This window comes from Salvelinus alpinus, chromosome 24, assembly GCF_045679555.1.
Source record: "Salvelinus alpinus chromosome 24, SLU_Salpinus.1, whole genome shotgun sequence".
NCBI classification, from domain to species: Eukaryota; Metazoa; Chordata; class Actinopteri; order Salmoniformes; family Salmonidae; genus Salvelinus; species Salvelinus alpinus.
In genome coordinates this window covers 25,873,057-25,897,552 of record NC_092109.1, presented here as the reverse complement: position 1 = coordinate 25,897,552, position 24,496 = coordinate 25,873,057, and the positions used below count along the sequence as shown (strand labels likewise).

General features: G+C 44.4%; 1 protein-coding gene across 3 annotated transcripts in view; it reads left to right on the top strand.

Annotated features, from left to right (window-relative positions):
* LOC139552406 (guanine nucleotide-binding protein G(z) subunit alpha) overlaps positions 1-24,496 on the top strand; it is a 56,556-nt gene that overhangs the window by 25,638 nt on the left and 6,422 nt on the right. Inside the window, exons 2-3 of one of the 3 annotated variants that reach the window (XM_071364124.1) lie at positions 561-597; positions 17,294-18,734. In XM_071364124.1, coding sequence (XP_071220225.1) covers positions 18,012-18,734 — 723 coding nt within the window. In that variant the 5' untranslated portion in view covers positions 561-597; positions 17,294-18,011. Of the gene's footprint in view, positions 1-560; positions 598-17,041; positions 17,152-17,293; positions 18,735-24,496 lie in introns of those variants that run through there. The other 2 variants (XM_071364125.1, XM_071364123.1) reach the window with 2 other exon arrangements.

Below are 24,496 nucleotides of genomic sequence, written 5' to 3'. Positions count from 1 at the left end.
CAATACATTTTGAATTATAATAAAATCCAGCACTAATGAAACCCTAAAATTGATTCACGCCTTGAAACATCTAGGGTGGTCATGGGTCATTCCTCCTCTAGTTCTTAACCAAATACTGTAAATCAATCATCTCCAGTTAATGAATTTTGCAGCACAATGCAGGCGATGCATTAATAATTACAGTGATTTCTCAGTGTTCCAGTATCAGCCATGTAACTCTCGCTGCCTCAGTTTATCATCAAAAGTTTCCACCACAATGTCAATATCAGTACTTTTTACTCAATCAGTTTGTTAATCATTATTTAAAATGCCAGTTTTGTGACTATGTATTGTTTTCTTCTAGCTACTTCAGTTTAGCTCATTCTAAGTTCCCGGGATCCAGCACTTCTACTATTAAACACTGATTTACAGCTACTATCAGTTATTAAACTGTAGGTTAATCCCTCAACTGTTAAATATGATTCTTAGCAGCATTATGCTGTTAATAATCCAGACCTTTTGGACCTTTAAACACAGTGACCACCCACTTGTCCACTGAGAATGTGTTTTTCCCCACCCAGGCTCTAGAACTAAGACCACTGCTTACTGTCTGGCAAGGTTAGTGGGATTTTCTCAGTTTCAATTGCATTTGTGTAAGTAATAGGTTAACTTCTTAATGGTAATTTGGCAAGCAAGTTAGCTACTTGAGTGAACAGAGACTGTACTTTAGATAGATGTGGGAGGAGTGAGTTTTAGGATTGTTAAATTATTGTAAATATTTGCCATTCTATGTCATACATGCGTCACTAAACAACTATAGTAAACACTCCTATTAAAATAAGTGCTAAGTGCTACTAACTTTACCCCTCCTCATCCACTCCCTCTCTTTCTCTCGCCATCTGTCCTTCTCTTAACTTTATATTTCTCTTCCTCTGCCTCCCGGTCCCAGAGTACTTTGCTTTGAGCTAAGTTCTCAGGAACAATTAAATGGATGATTTAAGTCATGTGTACCCCATCAACCAGTCAGACGTCACAGTGCGCCTCAGAATCTCTAGCTTGGTGCGAGAAAGATTTAAAACTTGTGTCTTCAATACAAATTAGTAATTTTCTACAGAACAGGAAATTCCAGGGCCCTGCTTTTTCTAAGTAAATTAACAACACATATGTGGCTCAGTATTATTGCATGGCCTCATCCCATTGTTCACTAACTGATTTATTGGAACAAAAGGCTTGTGTTGGCTAAATAAATTATTTAGGCCCAGAACCGTCTCATGGTAAATGTTTTGATTTACAATTTTTATTGCATTACTAGTTTGTTGACAATGGTTTCACTGATCAGTTGGTTGGTCACAAGGCTGGCAAGCCATTGTCTCTGTGTCCTTGTCTGTCTATTGACACGTTCACCTGCAGCCCTCCCATCCAACCAGCTAGAATTCACAGGAATATTAGGTCCAGATTTAGTCCACTCTAAGACAGATCCTTGAGTTTCTTGCAGAGGAGGCTGGTGGGAGGAGCTATAGAAGGATGGGCTCATTGTAATGGTTGGAATGGAATAGATGGAACGGTATCAAACACATAAAACATATGGAAACCACATGTTTGACTCCATTCTATTTATTCCATTCCAGCCATTACAATGAGCCCTCCACCTAGCTCCACCCACCAGCCTCCTCTGGTTTCTTGGTAGCCAAAGAGAAAGAAAGATGCTATGATTTTGACTCTCAACATTTATTACTTTTAAGGTGGTCTAATTCAATCACTTTAATTCAATATTAAAACAATCTGATTGGCATCCTACTTTTAGATTGGCGATGACGACAAAGAAGAAGAGGTAAAATTACATGTCAAGCGGCATGGATCTAATTTCTTAGTATAACTGCACCGGGGTCGTTGGCACACAGATCCACATGCAGCTGTATGAATGCCAAAGGCAGTTTGGACAGCCTCATGCACACCATTGATCGGTGTAAGTGATCAGGAGTCCCATCAGGTCAGCTCTTCTTTCACTCCCACCTTTCTTACCATAATCTCGTTCACCAAGCTAAGCTTGGCACCGCATGTGAGCCTACTCACAACCTATTTAGGTTGCACTGCATTTCTCATTATGGTTGAAAACGCTATAGGCAAATGTGTCGCTCAACTCAATTGTCTCCATGTCTACCAGGGGAGCCAGGTCGGGAGGGTAACTAACTGTAACTGACTGACCAGTGAGTCTGGTGTTCTCAGTACCCCCAGTCTGCCAGGCTGCTCTGTCACCACAGGAACACCAGCCTCCGGCAGGGAGTAAACCCTCTACCCTCCATCTCTCCCAAAGCATTGTCCCTGCACTGCCATGGACCAATTGGTAAATGGAACATTAAAAGCATAAGCATTGTGCAAAATGATATGAGTGCTATTTCACACAGTTTTTTTTGGATTGGGGTTGGCTGAGAGAGAGAGAGCGAGATGGGAGAAAGAGGGGGAGATGTAGGGAGAGAGAGAGAGAAATGGGAGAAGGAGGGGGAGACGTAGGGAGAGAGATGGGAGAAAGAGGGAGAGATGTAGGGAAAGAGAGAGAGATGGGAGAAAGAGGGGGAGCTGTCGGGAGAGAGTAAGTGAGAGAGAAAGAGAGACGGGGGATAGAGAAAGCGAGAAATGGGCGAGAGAGAAATGAGAGGGAGAGGGAAGAGAGGAGGGGAGGTAACCTCAGCGTGATGTAAAGTAACCAGTGACTGATTGTTGGGAAGAGGCCTGGGGTGTGAGTGTGTGTGCATGTGTTATGCGTGTGTGAGAGGGAGACGGGGGTATACATTGTGAGGGGGTGGGGGGTATGCGTTGTGAGGGGGAGACGGGGTGTATGCGTGTGTGAGGGGGGTATGCGTTTGCGGGGGGGTATGCCTGTGTAAATGGTGGAGGGGGGTATGTGTTGTGAGTGGAAGAGGAGGGTATGCTTTGAGGGGGAAAGGGGGGTATGCATCTGTGAGGGGGAGAGGGTGGTATGCGTGTGTGAGGGGCGTATGCGTGTGTTTGGGGTGAGGGGGGTATGCATGTCTGAGGGAGAGAGGGGGGTATGCGTGTCTGAGGGGGAGAGGGGGATATGCGTGTCTGAGGGGGAGAGGGGGATATGCGTGTCTGAGGGGGAGAGGGGGGCATGCGTAAGTGTAGACATGAGTAAAGGGGGAATGGGGCATATTGCAGAACATAACTGCTGTCGAGCTGCTTTACGTAACAACGGCATTCATTAATAAGACAGAGATGCCATTGCGCTTTTTGTCAGAACTTACATAACAATCTATTTATTGCACAAAGCCAGGCCTGTTCAGTGGCAGGAGAGATGAAGTGGTGGCATACTAGGTAGGCCTGGTAACCCTGGGCCTGGGGCTGCATGCTGCATGCACTCAGGACCATAGCGATAAAACTGCCCATGACTGCTGTCTACAGTTTATCATATCTAAAACACCACATCTATAGATGTATTTCTGAATTTTAAAACTGCACTTCTGTATACCAGTATTTTGCTTATTTAGAGCGTTGGGCCAGTAACCGAAAGGTTGTTAGATCAAATCCCAGAGTTGACGAGGTAAAAATCTGTCATTCTCCCCTGAACAAGGCAGTTAACCCACTGTTCCTAGGCCTTCATTGTAAATACGAATTTGTTCTTAACTGACTTGCCTAGTTAAATAAAGGTTAAATAGAAAATAAAAAAGTGTATAGTATATTTCAAAACATATGAGCCTGGCTGTTGTCTCAGAAATGGTTGGAAAATGGACAGTACAGTAGGTTTTCCTTACCTTAAACACCTAACATGATCTCTCTTGAAATACAAAATCGTCCCCTAAAAACATGAACACACACAGCTGTACAACTCATTTATAAACTATTGGTACTTAAACAAAAACCCACCTTTTTCAATACTCATCACACTCTCCACGGTGCCTCCTTCATTTTTAAAACATAATGACCTGAGCAAAAACATTACTTCTGTGTCTAGCAATCACTAAGCATGACACTAGCACAAAAATAGCACCTGCTTGTGCTTCAAGTCTGGCTTGGTTTTCATTGTTTTTGCTCTTCAACCTCTTTTTAATTCAGCCCAGCCAATTGGATAAAGGTAAGCTAGCAGACAGATCCCTTTGCAACCTCTTTCAAAGTCCTCGTTATTTGTATAATAAAAAAATACAATGACCACACTACATGTGAAAAAGAGTGAGAAAAAGATGGCTCATTCAGAAATTGTCATGTGTAGATTGACTGTACATTAGAACATGGACCACAAATAATACAATTGCTTCAAGAATATTGTATACAACATTTTCCATTTCCATAAAAAAAGAAAGAGTCTTGCTAAGCCCTGTAAAAACATCAATCCACCTCAATATACACATCAATATTAACATCAATACACGAAAAGCAAAACACAAATAATATTAATAGTATTAACAATAATAATCTCCAGAGTTAGCATCCCCTGAGACCGGAGCTGTGTTCGAATACTCATACTAACCCCACTAACCGTACTATTTGTGACGTAAATTGAGTATGTAGTATGCTTATTGGTCATAGTATGGATATAGTTAGTATGCCAAAAGTTGCCAGATGTCCAGGCCCATAATGCAATTCTTCTGAAAATGGGCGTGGCTTCACAACGGTTTCAGATTTGAAGAAAATGGTGGATAATATGCAGCCCAAATCTGACGAGAGTGGATACAAATTCATTACTTTAACTAATTATGATAAATGTTAAGAAAATGTTGAGCAATGTAATAAAGTAATGACTTTTCAAATAAGTTACGTTACGTTGGCTGACAATTTGTTAGCTACGCTATCCTTACGAACCGCATAGCATATCATTACAGCAGTATGTACCAGCATGTTAGCTAGCTACCTAATGTTAGTTGGCTACTAATACATCGAACTTGCCAGTATATTAAGTATATGCAATCTAACTAAATACCAAATGTTTATTGACTTGATTATTCATGTCATTCTTAGCTTAGCTAAGTGGTATAGTCGTTGTGCATTCTTAATGGACATTGCTAATTAGGTGCGTTTGTAAATATCTACTCCGATTTCAGAGCACTCTCGTCTGGTGTGCCAGAGCACAGAATAACTGATGAATTTATGAACGCTCAACACCCATTGAATATGGCCGGTGTCAGTAAAAATGCATTATTAAATTGTTGCCATCTGCACAGTTACAGTCACCAACGCACTGGATAACATGAAAACATCCTAACGAGCTCTGCAAGTAAAATGGTAAGATTGAGTTGTTGTCTCATTTGTGTCTGGAAGTAGCTAGCAAGCTAGCCAATGTTAGCCTGTTAGCTTGGGTGCTCGACTGCCGTTGTGAGGTCAGAACGCTCAGATCAACCCTACTCCTCGGCCAGAGCTTCCAGTGTGCACTCTGAACGCTCCGTGAGCGTAATGCTCTTAATTTACTAACGGACAATCTGACAGTGCTCTGAATTTACAAATGCCCAGAGCGCATCCTGGCACTCCAAATGTAATTTACGAATACTGTAAGTTAACGCACTTCTGTACATCGTGCTGTAACGTACAATTTACCTTATTTTAGCGCCCCAAAAACATAATACTTTCAGGTCAACTGTAATATGAATACAATTGTGAAGCACAATTGATCCCCTTTCCAGCTAAATCAATGACGAGACCTTCATGCTGCCCATCTCTGCATGATTGAAGGCAATGAGCTCCGTCGGGTCTATTTAAAAATGACGGATGGGGAAGCAAAACCTACTGCGTGATAGGGAAAGATGAGATAAGCCGTTTTGGGAAACGGCTTTTTTCACCCGATCTGTCCAACTTATCACCTCTAAAATGTAAATAAAACACTATAAAAAGTTTATATAACGTGTCATTACATACCTATTTGAAGGTTTGTGTCGAATTTGAAATGGGTTTTTAGGACGACGCTAAAGTTATCTTCAGAAGTAACGGCTTTTGAGAGTCATGATGGCTTGCAGTGATGATGCAAAAAATGAATGCATTCAGTTGTACAATTGACTAGGTATATCCCCTTACCCTGTCCCTGATGACACGTCACAATTTAACGTACAGCTTCGGAGGGGTCAGTTTTTCAACTTTTCTCCAATAATATCGGGCCATTACCATGTCAATCAAGGCTTGAATAGAAACGTAGTTCACACCCCAGATTGATGCCAACACAGTTGCTACAGTCCCATTAGTTTTCATTGCAGCCTCATTTGAATACTGCTGATGCGTAAATTTGTACAGAATGGGGTTAGTCAACAGTACACCCTTCATAAGATGTCTAGCAAGTCATTTCTTATGCTAACAAGCTAGCAAGAGGTTGCATAGCAACAGCATCAACTTCCGGTAGACAGGCATAGCGCTAGTACGCTCAACTGAAAGGATACCTTTCGTTTACAGTATACTAAAATCAACAAATTATATATAGTATGTAGTATATACTCATTAAGTATGTAGTATACAGTTAGTATGGGTATTTGAACACAGCTCGGGTCTGGTATCTCGTATGTCTGTAAGTTAACGGAGTAAGGTTTGACGGAAGTTTATGCAGGAGGGCTTCAAAGAGACTTCAAAGAAGGCCAGCCTATTCTGATACAGAATGTATTTCATTTATTAGGATCCCCATTAGCAGACGCCAATGGCGACAGCCAGTCTTACTGGGGTCCGACACATAACGAAAAAGAGATCATTTACATACATTATTGAAACTATCGCCCATAATAAAGCGTAGTGTGCTGTGATAAACTCTGTCCAATTGCTTCAATACAGTGGTACAGTATCTGCATTCATATAGACAATATCGCTATAATCTATAACCGGTATGGATGTTGATTGAATGATTTGTTTTCTGCTATTTAATGAAAGGCATGACCTATTCCTATAAAATAAGCAAATATTTATTCCTAATTTCTTAATTAACTCATCAACATGCTTTTTAAAAGATAGCTTTTCATCACCCAGATGTCCAGATATTTATAAGCAGAGACAAGATCAATGAGGGCATCATCCAATGTACGTATATGCATAAATCATCAGATACATTTTTACGTGATACGAAGAATAACATATACTTGGCTTTACCTGTATTAAGTACCAATTTCAGTTCAACAAAGGCTTTTTGCAAAGCAAATAAGGCAGATTGAAGTTCCGAAAGAGCCTAGTCAACCGTGGGAGCAATAGCATACTGTAGCGGTTTCCCAACCGTACTAAGAAGGAAATATTAGTACGGTTAGGAGTCACTGTCTCTTTGAGCGCTCAGCGGTTCCATACTTCCACGTATCTACCCGAGAAGGCACCCAGGTCACAGATGTTTGACCTGGTCCACCTAGCAAAAAAATGTCTAGAACCCGCAACCCTCTATACTGGGGTCATCGTGGAAAGAATAGATTGACCACTACATCCAGGGCTTACCTTACGAGCTAAAGAAGGTTGTCAGCCAGGGCAATCCCACCACAGCGGATGGAGTGGTGAACCTCGTTTAAAGCCATGTCGAGCAACTGACAAACTGCTCAAATCCAGCCGACTGGACAGAAACACCCAGGAAAAGGGAGGCCTCAAAGAAGGAGCAAGACATCCCAACTGCAGACTCCCCGGGTTTGGAAAGAAAGAATCCAAAGAACGGCTGGAGAATGTGGGCGCAAGGACCCTGTTTTACAACCTGAAGCAAGGGCTAGGAATAGAGGGGTTGATACCGACACCCGGGAGTGCTACCGCTGTGGAGAAATAGGACACATCGCATGGAACTGTCCCAAGAAGGAGGAACCCATGCAGGTCAACATTTATTATCTACACAACTGCCATGTCGTTTCTACCCATGTCCAAGCCCACTGCCATTCCCCGCACCTCAGTCAGATACAGGTCCAAGGTAAACAAGTAGATGCTCTTCCAGACTCCGGGAGCATTGTCTCCCTTCACTACTAACCCAGTTGCAGAGGACTGCCGCTCCAACCATGGACATCATCTGTGTACATGCTGACACCAAAACGTATCCAACCGCAGATGTAGAGATTAACACCACCAGAGGGCGGTTCAGAGGTAACCTAGAGTTGATTGAAAACCTACCATATCCCATGCTACTGGGTGGCGACTGTCCATATTTTCAAGAATTGTGTAAAGGACTACAGGACAAATGAGATGGCTGTGCCAGTAATAGGGCATAACCAGGTCCATTTACATTTTCCAGTGAAAATAAAATAGAAGAACAAGAACTCCCTGACCTATGAAAGGAAAATTAACAAATTGGTTCTTACCTGCCCGACTCCCATAGCCGATTTCTCCTGGGAGAAGAAGGGGAAGGAAACGACGAAGAGGTAGGAAACCCAGTGGGGATAAATGGGCCAGAAATGGTGGAAGAGGAGGAAGAAGAAGCGCACGGTGAGGGTCCTGTAAATTCTTATGCCAATGAGATTTTTCCTCCCGAGTTAACACAGTATAGAGGAAAGTTTCGTACTGCTCAGCTGGAAGACCCCACCCTACAGAACGCCAGACAGAATGTCAAGGTAATAGATGGTATATAAATCCTGCTAATGTACTCACTTTCCCTAATTTTTAGTAGCTGTAGCTGTTGGTTCCAACCCCGTTTCGGCATACAATGCTGAGCCTGGCCCATAGCCACTTGTTGGGAGGACATTTACAGAGAGACAAAACACAAGAATGGGTGTTACAAAACTTCTTCTGCCGTGGGTGTATGCGGATGTGGTAAGGTATTGCCAGGGGTGTCCTGACTGTCAAAGAACCTCACCCCTTCCTGATTTACGAAATCCCTTAATCCCGTTGCCAGCAATGGACACACCATTCGATATAATTGCTATGGCTTTAATTGGACCATTTACCATGGTCTGCGAAAGGTTTTCAACATATACTGGTCGTGGTGAATTATGCCACCAGGTATCCCAAAGTTATTCCCGTAGTGCCAACACCAAGAGCATCACCAGAAAGCTGCTACAGATGTTCTCCCGGGTAGGTTAACACCGTGAAATCCTGACGGGCAAGGTATATTGTTCAAGTCCAAGGTGATGAAATACACTGCTCAAAAAAATAAAGGGAACACTAAAATAACACATCCTAGATCTGAATGAATGAACTATTCTTATTAAATACTTTTTTCTTTACATAGTTGAATGTGCTGACAACAAAATCACACAAAAATGATCAATGGAAATCAAATGTATCAACCCATGGAGGTCTGGATTTGGAGTCACACTCAAAATTAAAGTGGAAAACCACACTACAGGCTGATCCAACTTTGATGTAATGTCCTTAAAACAAGTCAAAATGAGGCTCAGTAGTGTGTGTGGCCTCCACGTGCCTGTATGACCTCCCTACAACGCCTGGGCATGCTCCTGATGAGGTGGCGGATGGTCTCCTGAGGGATCTCCTCCCAGACCTGGACTAAAGCATCCGCCAACTCCTGGACAGTCTGTGGTGCAACGTGGCGTTGGTGGATGGAGCGAGACATGATGTCCCAGATGTGCTCAATTGGATTCAGGTCTGGGGAACGGGCGGGCCAGTCCATAGCATCAATGCCTTCCTCTTGCAGGAACTGCTGACACACTCCAGCCACATGAGGTCTAGCATTGTCTTGCATTAGGAGGAACCCAGGGCCTACCGCACCAGCATATGGTCTCACAAGGGGTCTGAGGATCTCATCTCGGTACCTAATGGCAGTCAGGCTACCTCTGGCGAGCCCATGGAGGGCTGTGCGGCCCCACAAAGAAATGCCACCCCACACCATGACTGACCCACCGCCAAACCGGTCATGCTGGAGGATGTTGCAGGCAGCAGAACGTTCTCCACAGCGTCTCCGAACTGTCACGTCTGTCACATGTGCTCAGTGTGAACCTGCTTTCATCTGTGAAGAGCACAGGGCGCCAGTGGCGAATTTGCCAATCTTGGTGTTCTCTGGCAAATGCCAAACGTCCTGCACGGTGTTGGGCTGTAAGCACAACCCCCACCTGTGGACGTCGGGCCCTCATACCACCCTCATGGAGTCTGTTTCTGACCGTTTGAGCAGACACATGCACATTTGTGGCCTGCTGGAGGTCATTTTGCAGGGCTCTGGCAGTGCTCCTCCTGGTCCTCCTTGCACAAAGGCGGAGGTAGCGGTCCTGCTGCTGGGTTGTTGCCCTCCTACGGCCTCCTCCACGTCTCCTGATGTACTGGCCTGTCTCCTGGTAGCGCCTCCATGCTCTGGACACTACGCTGACAGACACAGCAAACCTTCTTGCCACAGCTCGCATTGATGTGCCATCCTGGATGAGCTGCACTACCTGAGCCACTTGTGTGGGTTGTAGACTCCGTCTCATGCTACCACTAGAGTGAAAGCACCGCCATCATTCAAAAGTGACCAAAACATCAGCCAGGAAGCATAGGAACTTAGAAGTGGTCTGTGGTCACCACCTGCAGAACCACTCCTTTATTGGGGGTGTCTTGCTAATTGCCTATAATTTCCACCTGTTGTCTATTCCATTTGCACAACAGCATGTGAAATTTATTGTCAATCAGTGTTGCTTCCTAAGTGGACAGTTTGATTTCACAGAAGTGTGATTGACTTGGAGTTACATTGTGTTGTTTAAGTGTTCCCTTTATTTTTTTGAGCAGTGTATGTATGTAAATTGCTTCAAATCAAACAACTGCACACTTCTGTGCACACCCCCAGACCGATGGCCTAGTCGAGAGATTTAATAGAACCCTGAAATGTATGCTCAGACGGACCATGGAGCGGGATGGGCGAAACTGGGATCAGCTGCTGCTGTTTTTGATGTTTGATGCCTTAAAAACTGCCTTATGCACTGCTCCTGTATTCACCAGATTTTTAGAAGCCTCTGGTTACACAGACAGATGCATCAGACACTGGAATTGGAGCTGTACTCTCGCAAGAAGTTAATGAAGAGGAATACCCTGTACATTAGCCGTAAATTGATTCCCTGGGAAACCAAATATGCAACAGTGGAAAAAGAGTGTTTGGCAATCAAATGGGCTCTAGAGTCCTTGAAATATTATGTTCTGGGCCGCAAGTTTTTATTGATGACACATCACGCTCCCCTTAACTGGATGAAGCAGAATAAAGACATTAACGCCCGGATCACCCGGTGATTCCTCAGCCTCCATTCTTTCCACTATCGGATCGTCCACCGTTCGGGGTCTAAACATGGTAATGTTGATGCCATTTATCGTATGCATGCCATGTTTTCTTCGACCACTCTGACCACAGGGTCAATGCTGAGGGGGAAGGTATGTAGTGGTTTCAGGGGTTGTGTTGTGGATGGACGTTATGTGCCTGCGAGGTTTCTTTGTTTTTTGGCTGCCAGGACCATGGACAGCAATGTGAATATTCCCCAGAGGCAGGACCACGGACAGCTCAGGGGAAACTTCTAGACTGCAGCAGAACAGCCACACCTGTCTCTAGTTGTAATCATAGCCAAACTGCAGACAGGTGAAACCAATCCGTTCCTCTACCTAACCGTGCCCTGAGTTTTCTTTCTTTGACCCCGGCAGGTGAAGGAGTAGGAGGTTATTGAAGAGACAGAGCGTACAGTGGAGAAGGAGGTTTTATAGAAGGAAATTATGATTTCAACAAGGATTGGACCCTCAAAGACAAAGCTTGGAGGACCTTCCACTGGTGGCGAAGTGTTTACTTTGTTTGTTTTGGGTTTTGTATATCAAGAATGCTGCCAAAGCCTGCTAGTAATAAACCGGTTTAACCCTTCACTTGGACTGGTGTTGTGTGTTTGTAAGTGTAAACCCTGCCGGCGCCGAAACCGCTACAATACACAACAGTGTAATCTGCATGTTACAATTTTTACCAGATAGACCAACATTGTTTATATAGACAGTAAAAATTACAGGACCTAAAATGTATTTCCTTTCATAATATCAAGGAAACCTGATTTAACACTGTCAGAAAAAAACATTGTGTCCTGTCTGTCAAGTAATTTTCAAACCAATTACATGACGCCTGATCCATACCGATTGCAGACAATCTTTAACTGTATGGAAACTGCTGATGTTGCTATGGGGTGAAACCAGACTGGTGAACACTTAGACTACATCTCGTAGCTAGGAAGGATCTAAGCTGCCAATAATTGCTAGGTAAGACAATTTCTAGTTGGGCAATATTTATTTGGTCATTTGTGGAGAGGGAGCACATGGGCCACCTTCCAAACCCTGGGGATAGCACCCGAGATGATCGTCAGATTTAACATCAATCTTAAGCAAGGCGTCTAGCACATCACAAGTAGAAAGCTGTTGAAATGAAAACAAAAATTCACTCGAAGTTGACTGATCTTCCATCGAGCCAAATGGAGGCTGGGAGAGGGAAGAGCAGTCGACTGACTGACCAGGGTCAATTAAACCACAATTTCTTTCAAATAAAAAGCCTGCCGAGATAAAATGCTATTTAGAAGAATCACTTCTGATTTTTCTCAGTAATGATGCCAGAGTGCTGACAATGAAGGTGGTCATGATGGAGTAGAAGGGGGGGAACGGAATTGGACTGCCTCAGGCAGGGAGGGTGGGGGCTTCGAGCTAGGCTAGCTTGACTCCACACACCTGCAGCAGTGGATGGCATTGGGAGACGCGGTAGGCTGGTGGTATGGACAGAGGTTGTAACCACTGGCTGGCTACCGGCTGTTGGTAAATTTCCAGGATCAGAGCTGTCTCCCAGGGCCGTTAGGTCCACCTCCACTGGGGTAAAACTGTTTGATAGCCGGATCAGATCTTCCAGGATAGATGGAGGCCAGCCAGACTGCCTCCCTCCCTCCCAACTTCCGACGCCTGGGTAGTGACCAGTCTCTCCCCTGGGCATCGGAGTTAAGCTTACCATCTGTCCGGTGGAGTGGAACAGATCAAAGCTGCCCGACTCATTGGCACCCTGGCTGTAGGAGGCACTAAAGTCCAAGATGCGATTTGCTTGGGATGCAGCTAGGTCAGTGAAGTTTGAAAGCAGGTTCTGCTTTTGTCGCAGCTGAGCTAACAACCAGATAATCTCTTTTCGTAGCTGCTTGATGGTGATGCATTTAGAGCAGACAAACCCTCATCCATCGATAAGTTTCACCCTTTCTCTCTCCTCTTGCATGGAAATCATCTCGCACCTATTGCATTTGGGCCTAGTCATGTATAAAAACACTGGTAGACACTAGTGCCTGCTAGCTAGTAGGATCCAAGCTCCGGTCAGGTTGGAGAGGTTCCAGCCACAGGGGCTAACCACGATGCTAGCTTGTAACTATGGGTGTGTGGTACAATGAAAACGCTAATCCAAACGCTAACCCAAAATGATATGAAAAAATAAAAGCGCCATAGATTAGGCTTAAAACAGACAACAAATTCACATGCCAAACAAATTGAAAAACACCGGCAACACACCAATCGGACGTGATGTATTCTGCCTCGAGTGTTGATCTGAACACGTACACATGCTGATGCAATGTCATGCATGTATGGGTTTTACAGAATATGCACATATTGTACAAATGTACTATTTTAATTTGATCACTTTGTTGTCCGGGATAATTTTCCTGCGCAACAGGAAATGCAAATTGTAGTATATTAGAGGTTTAAAAAGTTTAATTTAATTTATCCTCACCAAAAATGTACTAACCCCTACAACAATGTATATTTATTATTTTCATTTAATAATTCATGTTGTTGCAGGATTATTTTTCTGCTGTGAGAAACTGGTCAAATTAAGATATGCCTACGAGGATATAATATAGACATGTGCATGCATTATGTCTGTTAACCAGGAATCTTAGATTACCCAATTGTTTGAGGATTAACATCACCTGCCAATCTAATATGATTGACCTGTATCTGATGGCAAATTGGTGCTTTCCTCTATCATGAGAGCAATAGCCCATTATACAACAGTGACAGACCTTGACTACAGTACAGTACATGTGCTAATTTCTAATAATGATTAGATATTGTAATTATTTGCGGCACAGTGAATTAGAAATACGGGGAGAGCTCAGGGAGAGGAATCCATTGTGCCGTGTGCAACGAGCGGTGAAGGAGAGGCGAGAGAGTGACAGAGTTGGTCTCACCCTGACTATCACATTACCTCAGTGCTCACCATTAAACATGAGTCTGGCCTGGCCTCTCTCCACGACCCCTTCAGCGCTCCCTCTCCCTCCTCTCTCTTACTCTTAAAGGGACACACCCTCACTACAACACACAACGACATTATTTTCCACATCAAAACTACTGTCCTTGATTCAGTGAACTGGTGACGTGTGCTCTGGGTAATAGGGTTTGAAGAGTATCCAGTTATACAGTTTCAAATACTACAGTTTCATATGGATTAGAAAGGGTAGGTTTATTGTACTTGACTGATATCATTTTTGTGAAGTGATACTAACACTTAACACATGCCTTGCGAGCAAAGGTGCTCTTCTGTGTATCAGAAAGCAGTTCTGTAGTTCCGTAAGCAGAGGAGGGGCTGCAGTGTGCCTATTTTATACCTGACTAGCTGCATGTTTGGAATGGAAGGCCTGCCGACCGACCTCGTGCCTCATCCTTCCCCTGGTGTTTATGCATTCACATTAGCACAATGCATACCTTGTCATGCCATCAAGTCAGTGGCCTACATGTACAATTAACTGGTCAACTGAACAATGTCACCTTTTATTTGAGGGTATTTTCATACATACCTGTTTTACCGTTTAGAAATGCATGCACTTTATGTAACTGAACAAATAAACCCAACCACCCTCCAAACACACCACGATAGTTGTGAAGAGGGCACGACAAAGCCAATACCCCCTTAGGAGACTGAAAAGATTTGGTATGGGTCCTCAGATCCTCAAAAATGTCTACAGCTGCACCATCGAGAGCATCCTGACTGGTTGCATCACTGCCTGGTATGGCAACTGCTCGGCCACTGACCGCAAGGCACTACAGAGGGTAGTGCGTACGGCCCAGTACATCACTGGAGCTAAGCTTCCATCCAGGACCTCTATACCAGGCGGTGTCAGAGGAAGGCCCTAAAAATTGAGCGGTATCTGAGTGCCAAGTCTAGGTCCAAAAGGCTCCTTAACAGCTTCTACCCCCAAGCCATGAAACTCCTGAACAGCTAATCAAATGGCTACCCAGACTATTTGCATTGCCCCCCCACCGCTTCATTTACGCTGCTGCTACTCTCTGTTTATTATCAATGCCAAGTCACTTTAACTCTACCTACATGTACATATTACCTCAATTACCTCGACTAACCTGTGCCCCCGCACATTGACTCTGTACCGGTACCCCCTGTATATAGCTACTGTTATTTTACTGCTGCTCTTTAATTATTTGTAAAGTTTCACTTATCTATTTTTACTTAATACTTATATTTCTTAAAACTGTATTGTTGGTTAAGGGCTTGTAAGTAAGCATTTCACTATAAGGTCTAATTGCTCCTGTAAGCAATTAGACCTTACAGGAGCAATTAGACCTTACAGGAGCAATTATTCGTATTCGGCGCATGTGACAAATACAATTTTATTTGATTTTTTATTTGATTTTCAAGTGTATGACAGTCTGTACATTCAGAGGGACATGGGTAATATCATTCACAAGAGCCTGAATTAAATGTGGGGTATTGTTGCATAATCATGAAAAAATACACATCACACCACCTCAGCAGTTATTTTACATTTTTAAGTTTTAGTAATTTAGCAGATGCTCTCATCCAGAGGGACTTACAGGAGCAATGAGGGTTAAGTGCCTTGCTCATCTTTTTTTAAAGTCGGCTCTGAGATTTTGAACCAGCAATCTTTCGGTTACTGGCCCAACACTCTTAACCTGTAAGCTACCTGCCGCCCAGTGCCCAGTTATCTGAAGAGACATTACATCAGAGGAGGCAGTACGGCGACTACAACGAAATTAGCTCAAGCACCGTTTGTTGTAATAACTCCTTTTATGGCCTCTGAAAAATCAGTGATGTGCAACTTTCTAACTGGTTTGGCTGGCTCTGCCGTTTTGAGAGCTGGTGCAATCAGGTGCCTGAAGCAGAAGAACAATAATCTTCTCTCTGTTTGCGTTGTGTGATGCTTTGTTGTGTCTTTGTTCTGCTGTGTCGGACATTCTTTCCAAGAGTGGACCTCACTGACTGACAGCTTTGGGAAATGTGGTCTCTCTCGTTCTCTCGCTCTGTGACAGGTCCGAGGAGTGTAGTCTGGCCAACAAAACCAGGCCACAGCGTGATTTCACATTTGTTACACAGCCAATACCATACGGCCTGTCCTGTCACAATGTGCATCTATTTATCACAGAGTCCCATGGGTGTAAGCTCACTCTCAACTTGTCCGAGCACTGAATGCAGCCCTTTCACTGTAATATATGTGCAGTATTTCAACACATTACATGCAGTGTATTCACACTAGAATTTCAAAATGTAAGCAAATGTTAATAATCCATAAAAATTGTGCAAATGTTTTCAGCATTTTGTAGACAGTATTTTTGAAGGCAATCTGTTTGTTTTCTGTTGTAGGCTAGATATCCAAAGCTGAGAGAATTGACTGTTTTTATTAACCGTGCTCCTGTAGGATCACAAACTGGAGGTTAAGGCACAGATCATGCTTCGCAGTGGAATTAAATAGTGAGGGGCACCTGTCGACTTGAGGCAGTTATTTTCCACTGTGATAGTAAATAAATATCAGTTTACCAAGGTAGACAGGAGAGGCCAGGGCAGAAGGGAGGGGAGGGGAGAGGAGAGGCCAAGGGAGAAAATAGGAGAGAGGCCAAGGGAGAAGGTATGAGAGAGGCCAGGGGAGAAGGGAGTGAGAGGAGAGTGGATAGGGGGAGAGACATTAATCTTGTATCTGTTTCCGTTTCACACCCTGGAAACCTTTTGTGTTTGCTTTTGTGTGTGTGAATGCGTGTGTGAATGCACGTGTGTGTATGCATGTATGTATGTGTGTACATGTTTGTGTGTGTGTTTGCTTGTGTGTGACTCAGCTCTGAATGGGTCTATGGTAACACAGGGCTGCATGGGGAGATAGATGAGAGAAACTTCTGTTCGAAACAAAAAGTAAAGAGGAAATGAGCACAGAGAGGGACACTATGGCAACACAGCTGGGGAGCCGAGATACAGGTCAGGGCTTTGACCAAGAGAACGTGTGCTGTGTCCTCAAATGCCTTTTAGCGGACACACACGGTCAGCTTTGGGGGACAATATTTTGTGTTTCACTGTCTACATGTTTATGAGTGAGTATTTGTATTTTGTGTGTTTGTGTTGAGACGTTTATGAAGCAGCTCACCTCTTTGTTCCTCTCAGGCTCCTATGCTCTAATTCATCATGACTCTATGCTCATTGCTCATGTCTCTCCTCTTCTTCTTTTGTTGGCAGGAACGGGGGCTTTCAGTTACCTGAGACGAGGAAACAGAGCAGAATATAGCCCAGAGAGAAGGAGGCAGACAACGCGGGAAGGACTGACGTGGATGGCTGCAGTCACAAAGATAGGGAATGGCGACGTGAGAGCCATGAGGGAGGAGAGCGAGGGGAATTTGCTACACATCATCCCTGAACACTGTCTCTACTAACACCTCCCTCCCCCATCCTGCTCCGCAAGCTTCCTAAGGGGGGTAACCCCTGATATGACCCCCAGCCCCCGTGGCATCAGGTAGTCCAGCCCCAGCTCCAGGCTCTGTGTGGGCCTCCCAACATGTCCTGGTAGAGCTCTACGGCAACGCTAGTCGCAAAGCCTGGGATAAAGCCACAGAAGACCAACGGACAGACCCTAGACCACGAGGATAATTAAATATTCCTGAGTCATTCCTGCTCTGTGGTTCTCATTTCTCTCTGTGTGCTCTGAGTGGCAGGTTTGAAGGAAAGTGTCTCTCTCTCTCTCTTCCCATCAAGCCACTGCAGCATTAAGGATTCAAACATAATCCTATCCCTGCTCTGACATACATTCCTTTTTTCTTTTGCCTAGTCTCTCATCTCTGCTCTTTTTGATATTTTTGATTATTTCGGTTTGATCCCAGACACGCCATTTTTGCCACCCGGCACGTTCTCTTCTGCGATCACCACGTTTTCCTCAGTGTTCACCGCGTGGCAGACGACCATGGGTTGCCGGCAGAGTTCAGAGGAGAAGGAGGCGGCCCGGCGCTCCCGGCGGATCGACCGTCACCTGCGCTCAGAGAGCCAGCGGCAGCGGCGTGAGATCAAGCTCCTTCTGCTGGGCACCAGCAACTCTGGCAAGAGCACCATCGTCAAGCAGATGAAGATCATCCACAGCGGAGGCTTCAATCTGGACGCCTGCAAGGAGTACAAGCCCCTCATCCTCTACAACGCTATTGACTCGCTCACACGCATCATCCGCGCCCTCGCCACGCTCAAGATCGACTTCCACAACCCTGACCGCGCCTACGACGCCGTGCAGCTCTTCGCCCTGACTGGGCCGGCCGAGAGCAAAGGGGAGATCACAGCGGAGCTGCACGGGGTAATGAAGCGCCTGTGGGATGACTCAGGGGTGCAGGAGTGCTTCTGCCGCTCCAACGAGTACCACCTGGAGGATAACACTGCTTACTACCTGAACGACCTGGACCGCATCTCCTCCAACGAGTTCATCCCCACCGTGGAGGACATCCTGCGCTCCCGCGACATGACCACGGGCATCGTGGAAAACAAGTTCACCTTCAAGGAGCTCACCTTCAAGATGGTAGACGTGGGGGGGCAGCGCTCAGAGAGGAAGAAGTGGATCCACTGCTTCGAGGGCGTGACCGCCATCATTTTCTGTGTGGAGCTAAGCGGCTATGACCTCAAGCTCTATGAAGACAACCAGACGGTAAGGGAAGCCATGGGCAACACACGCAACATTAGCCATTACACAACCAGTCAGTTCCTGTCCACACTCTGTCATCACACCCTTGGGGTGTGCTGTTATCTATGACACTGTGGTGTTCTCCTCTTCACACTTCTCAGGGTGGATTACATTTAAGGTCAATTCTTACCACACGACTTATTTTTGCAGAATTTAATATACTGTACCTCATAATATGATTCAAAATGGCAGAGGCCCAAGTTGACCTCTAGCATGTTGACCTCTAGAATGTTGGAGGTAAATGATCAAGTAACAACCCCTATCTAACGATTCAAAGAGGAACATGTATCTGACATTCTGTGTAGATATGATATCTATACCCAGTGAAAGCATGAAAAGGGAAGACTTTATTCATAGATAGAGGGCTAACTGTTGCGAGAAGCATTGAGAGCAGATAACACATGCAACAGCACATGAGTCTGATGTTATTTCTGCTGCTTCATTACCACTTCTATACAACCTTCTGCATTCCCCTGAATGCTACTTCTCATAAAACAATATAGAATGCTTCTGTCATGGTCTACAGGAAGTCTAGATTCTCCTTATCCACAATATATTTCCCGGAAAACATGTTAGTTACAGAGAGGTTTGGATCTTAGCTGTTAGAGAAAGGGAGGGAAAGTTGCTGCTGTAACATACAACAACGTGCATCGTGTTCTTGTTTGTTACCTCTAGCTATACTCTACCTTCCTGTGGCAACTGTGGCCTGATAATTCACGTGTAACATAAATAAGACAAAATGTACTAGGTCCTGGCTGAGTTAGTACATGAAATCAATTAGTTTTAGCGAGTTATAAATACATTCTTCAGAGGAAAATGCAGTTAGGTGTTAATTGAGTTCACAGTGTAAGGTGTGAGGGTGTACCTGTGAGAATTAGCAGCTTGCGAGGGCACTTTTCAGCAGTGGGATGTCGCAGGTGCAGGAACAATTGACTTCCTGGATGAAACGGGGGGAAATGAAGAGAAAGAAGGAGAGGAAGTCAGGAATGGAGAAGGAAAAAAGGGATTGTTAAGAATTCAGAGCCCCGACTGCTCTCCTCCCCTGTCTTTGAGAACTCAGCCAGTGGACATTATTTATGAACTCTGGGTGTGGTTGGCAGCCACAGCTGATTTGGGACCTTATCAGTAAAGTGTCTGTTGGAACAGTTTACACAGCTTTCCCCTTTATTATAACAGGCTTTTTCAACCCAATGTGTTTTGAAGGTTTGAGAGATGAGCATGAATAATATGAATACTATTTTAATTGTTAATTATATACTATGGAATGTTGATAGGCCTACACAGTGGTTAGTATTCCAATCAACATCATATGACGTATTTTGTTTAGAGAAACATTTTGTTCTGGTACAAACCAAGTTCTGGTGTATTTCAAACCTTCAAGCACGTCATATGATGTACGATGTTTGAAATGACGAAAACAGCTCCAGCAGTAGTGGTGTCTGACTCTGACGCATGTTTTTCTGTTAATATACTACATGGCCAAATTAGTGAATTTGGCTATTTCAGCCACACCTGTTGCTGACAGGTGTATAAAATCGAGCACACATCCATGCAATCTCCATAGTCAAACATTGGCAGTAGAATGGCCTTACTGAAGAGCTCAGTGACTTTCAACATGGCACCGTCATAGGATGCTACTTTGTGGTAGGCCACACAAGCTCACAGAATGGGACTGTCGAGTGCTGAAGCATATAGAGCGTAAAAATCGTCTGTCCTCGGTTGCAACACTCACTACCAAGTTCCAAACTGCCATCGGAAGCAACGTCAGCATTACAATAACTGTTCGTTGGGAGCTTAATGAAATGGATTTCCATGGCCGACAGCCACACACAAGCCTAAGATCACCATGTGCAATGCCAAGCGTTGGCTGGAGTGGTGTAAAGCTTAGTCCCACGGACTAATCTGGTTTTGGCGGATGCCAGGAGAATGCTACCTGCCCGAATCCATAGTGCCAACTGTAAAGTTTGGTGGAGGAGGAATTATGGCTATTATTGTAGACAATTCTGTGCTTCCATCTTTGTGGCAACAGTTTGGGGAAGGCCCTTTCCTGTTTCAGCATGACAATGCCCCCATGCACAAAGTGAGGTCCATACAGAAATAGTTTGTCGAGATTGGTGTGGAAGAACTTGAATGGCCTGCACAGAGCCCTGACCGCAACCCCATCTAGCACCTTTGGGATGAATTGGAACGCCGACTGCGAACCAGGCCTAATCGCCCAACATCAGTGTCCATCTCACTAATGCTTTTGTGGCTGATTGGAAGCAAGTCCCCTCAGCAATGTTCCAACATCTAGTGGAAAGCCTTCCCAGAAGAGTGGAGGTTGTTATAGCAGCAAAGGGGGGACCAACTCCATATTAATGGCTATGATTTTTGAATGAGATGTTAGACAAGCAGGTGTCCACATACTTCTGGTCATGTATTGTATCTTGAAGCCATAACTTCAAATCCACACAATGGACACAGAATCCCCGGGTAACATTATGTTCCAATGTGTCTCATAAACCTTTGGAGCCAGATTAGAATGCGTCTGAAGAGGCAGGGATTGGCAGGGAGGCAAGCAGGGAGACATTGAGGGATTCGGAGACAGTTAGGGAGTCAGGGAGGAAGAGAGTCAGGGAGGGAGTCAGGGAGAGAGACAGCATTAGGGCTGGCCCAGATTCTCAGTCGCTACCTCCCTGAGATCCCCCATACCTCCTCTGAGGGAGTTGACGCCGCTCATTCTCAAATAGCAATCTCTCTCTCCCCCCTCTCACGAAGGACGGAATGACTCGGTCTTAAACAGGAATATATTTTGAGGTATTTCTTTTTTTGTGTGTGTATCGGTGCAGAAATCTTTCTTTGATTCACTGTGAGACAAGAAGGAACCCCTGGCATTATCTCTAGGCAGTTTACTGATGCCAAAGTTTTTTTTGTCAGTGTATGTCTATGGGACAGCTAAGGAGTCTTTAGGTTAGAGATAGGGAGAGAGCAGGAAACAAATGATCAAGATAAAGCTTCCTAGAGAGCCATAGCAGAACTGGGAGAAGAGTGACTGAGAGCTGAGGTTTCTCCACAGAGAAAAAGCGCCGGATCTACAATTACATGAGTAATGGAGTGGGTATGGCTCTATAGTATAACCTAATCAACTCACTAACCACAGTCATCATTCAGCCATGCCCTTTAACGAAATAGACCCAGTTGCAATGGTTACCTTAAACTGCCAACATCCTTTGCGCAATCGGCTGATGTTGAATGTCCAATTTTTTTTTTTTTTTTTTTTGCCAAGGCACCTGATTGGATTAGATAGCTCATGTGATGTTTCTCAGCCATTGACAGACAAGAACAAATGATGAACAAACTGATGTAACAATAGCACAGCTAATTGTTCAGCTTTGGAATATTGGTTTCTGTGAGCTGTAATGACTTATAATGCTTGCCTAGTGCTTGATCTAGGGGAGAGGTGAGAAGGGGAGAGAAGATAAGAGAGAGTGGGTAGGGCGTGTGTCTGCCTGTAGATTTGATCTGCAGCGAAAGGACAGGACAGGTCCAGAGGTAATTTCAAGGAAGAGTTTGAATACAGGAGGCTGGGGAACACATGATGACATTTGACTATGATATGCTAACATGTAATACAAGGCTGAATGACAGCAAAGAGGACATGAATGGGCAGAATCATGAGTATTGTAACCATAGAATTAGGAATTAGATCTCGACTCTCTCTTATTCCATCACATGTAGTGTAGTGCTGAATCACTGGTAGGGCATGCTACACAGGGATTTTAGACCCACCAGCCCATATTCCCTGATGCATTTACCCTGTCCCATCTCTGTCTTCATAATGAATTGGTTGCCATGGCTTCAGTTGCCTAGCAACAGACCAGTCAAACGCTCCTAATCCTGGGCTGTTGACAGTGAGCTGTGACTAGGGGAGGGGGAGGAGGACTGTACAACACACAGCAGCACTGGAGAGAATAGATATGAGGTGTGTGTGCACGTGCATGCACTTCCGCGTGTGTGTGTTCTGCCTGCATGGGTGCGTGTACTGTAAGTAAATGAATGTTTGTATGCGGGAGGGAGCGCTCAACAACTGGGTTACATACTGTGTGTATGTGAGGTGAGAACAAAGTACAAGGGCTTGTTGGTTGGAGTGGTGTACAGTGGACATACATTTCAAAGAGCTGTTACAGTGATCTGTGATTGCACTCTAAGCCCCATAGACATAGTAGAGATGTTAAATTAAAGTGTCCAGTGACTCCAGAGAGGATCCAGAATAGGACCACACTTATCAACAGGTTTAACATATCCTAAGGAGCGTAGGCATACTTTCTCACGCTTCAATTTAACAAGTTAATATGAAAGTCCTAATTAAACGAGTTAAGGTAATACAATTTTATATTAATGATTAGGGAATTATGTCTAATTGGAAACTGGGTTTCACAGCAGATAGGATGACATAGAGCAGGGGTATTCAACTCTTACGCTATGAGATCTGGAGCCTGCTTGTTTTTAGTTCTACCGGATATTGCACCCACCTTGTGTCCCAGGTCTAAATCAGTCCCTGATTAGAGGGGAACAATGAAGTGGAATAGGCTTCAATGTCCAGAGTTGAGTTTGATGGACATACAATGTCTTGCGAAAGTATTCACCCCCCTTGGCATTTTTCCTATTTTGTTGCCTTACAACCAGGAATTAAAATAGATTTTTGGGAAGTTTGTATCATTTGATTTACACAACATGCCTACCACTTTGAAGATGCAAATTTTTTTGTGTGTGAAACAAACAAGAAATAAAACAAAAAAACAGAACTTGAGCGTGCATAACTATTCACCCCCCAAAGTCAATACTTTGTAGAGCCACCTTTTGAAGCAACGGCAGCTGCAAGTCTCTTGGGGTATGTCTCTATAAGCTTGGCACATCTAGCCACTGGGATTTTTGCCCATTCTTCAAGGCAAAACTGCTCCAGCTCCTTCAAGCTGGATGGGTTCCGCTGGTGTAAAGCAATCTTTAAGTAATACCACAGATTCTCAATTGGATTGAGGTCTGGGCTTTGACTAGGCCATTCCAAGACATTTAAATGTTTCCCCTTAAACCACTCGAGTGTTGCTTTAGCAGTATGCTTAGGGTCATTGTCCTGCTGGAAGGTGAACCTCCGTCTTAGTCTCAAATCTCTGGAAGATTGAAACAGGTTTCCCTCAAGAATTTCTCTGTATTTAGCGCCATCCATCATTCCTTCAATTCTGACCAGTCTCCCAGTCCCCAACACCATGCTTCACTGTGGGGATGGTGTTCTCGAGGTGATGAGAGGTGTTGGGTTTGCGCCAGACATAGCGTTTTCCTTGATGGCCAAACAGCTCAATTTTTGTCTCATCTGACCAGAGTACCTTCTTCCATATGTTTGGTGAGTCTCCCACATGCCTTTTGGCGAACACCAAACGTGTTTGCTTATTTTTTTCTTTAAGCAAATGCTTTTTTTCTGGCCACTCTTCCATAAAGCCCAGCTCTGTAGAGTGTACGGCTTAAAGTGGTCCTATGGACAGATACTCCAATCTCCGCTGTGGAGCTTTGCAACTCCTTCAGGGTTATCTTTGGTCTCTTTGTTGCCTCTCTGATTAATGTCCTTCTTGCCTGGTCCGTGAGTTTTTGGCAGGTTTGTTGGCAACCTTTGGCAGGTTTGTTGTGGTGCCATATTCCTTCCATTTTTTAATAATGGATTTAATGGTGCTCCTTGGGATGTTCAACATTTTTAA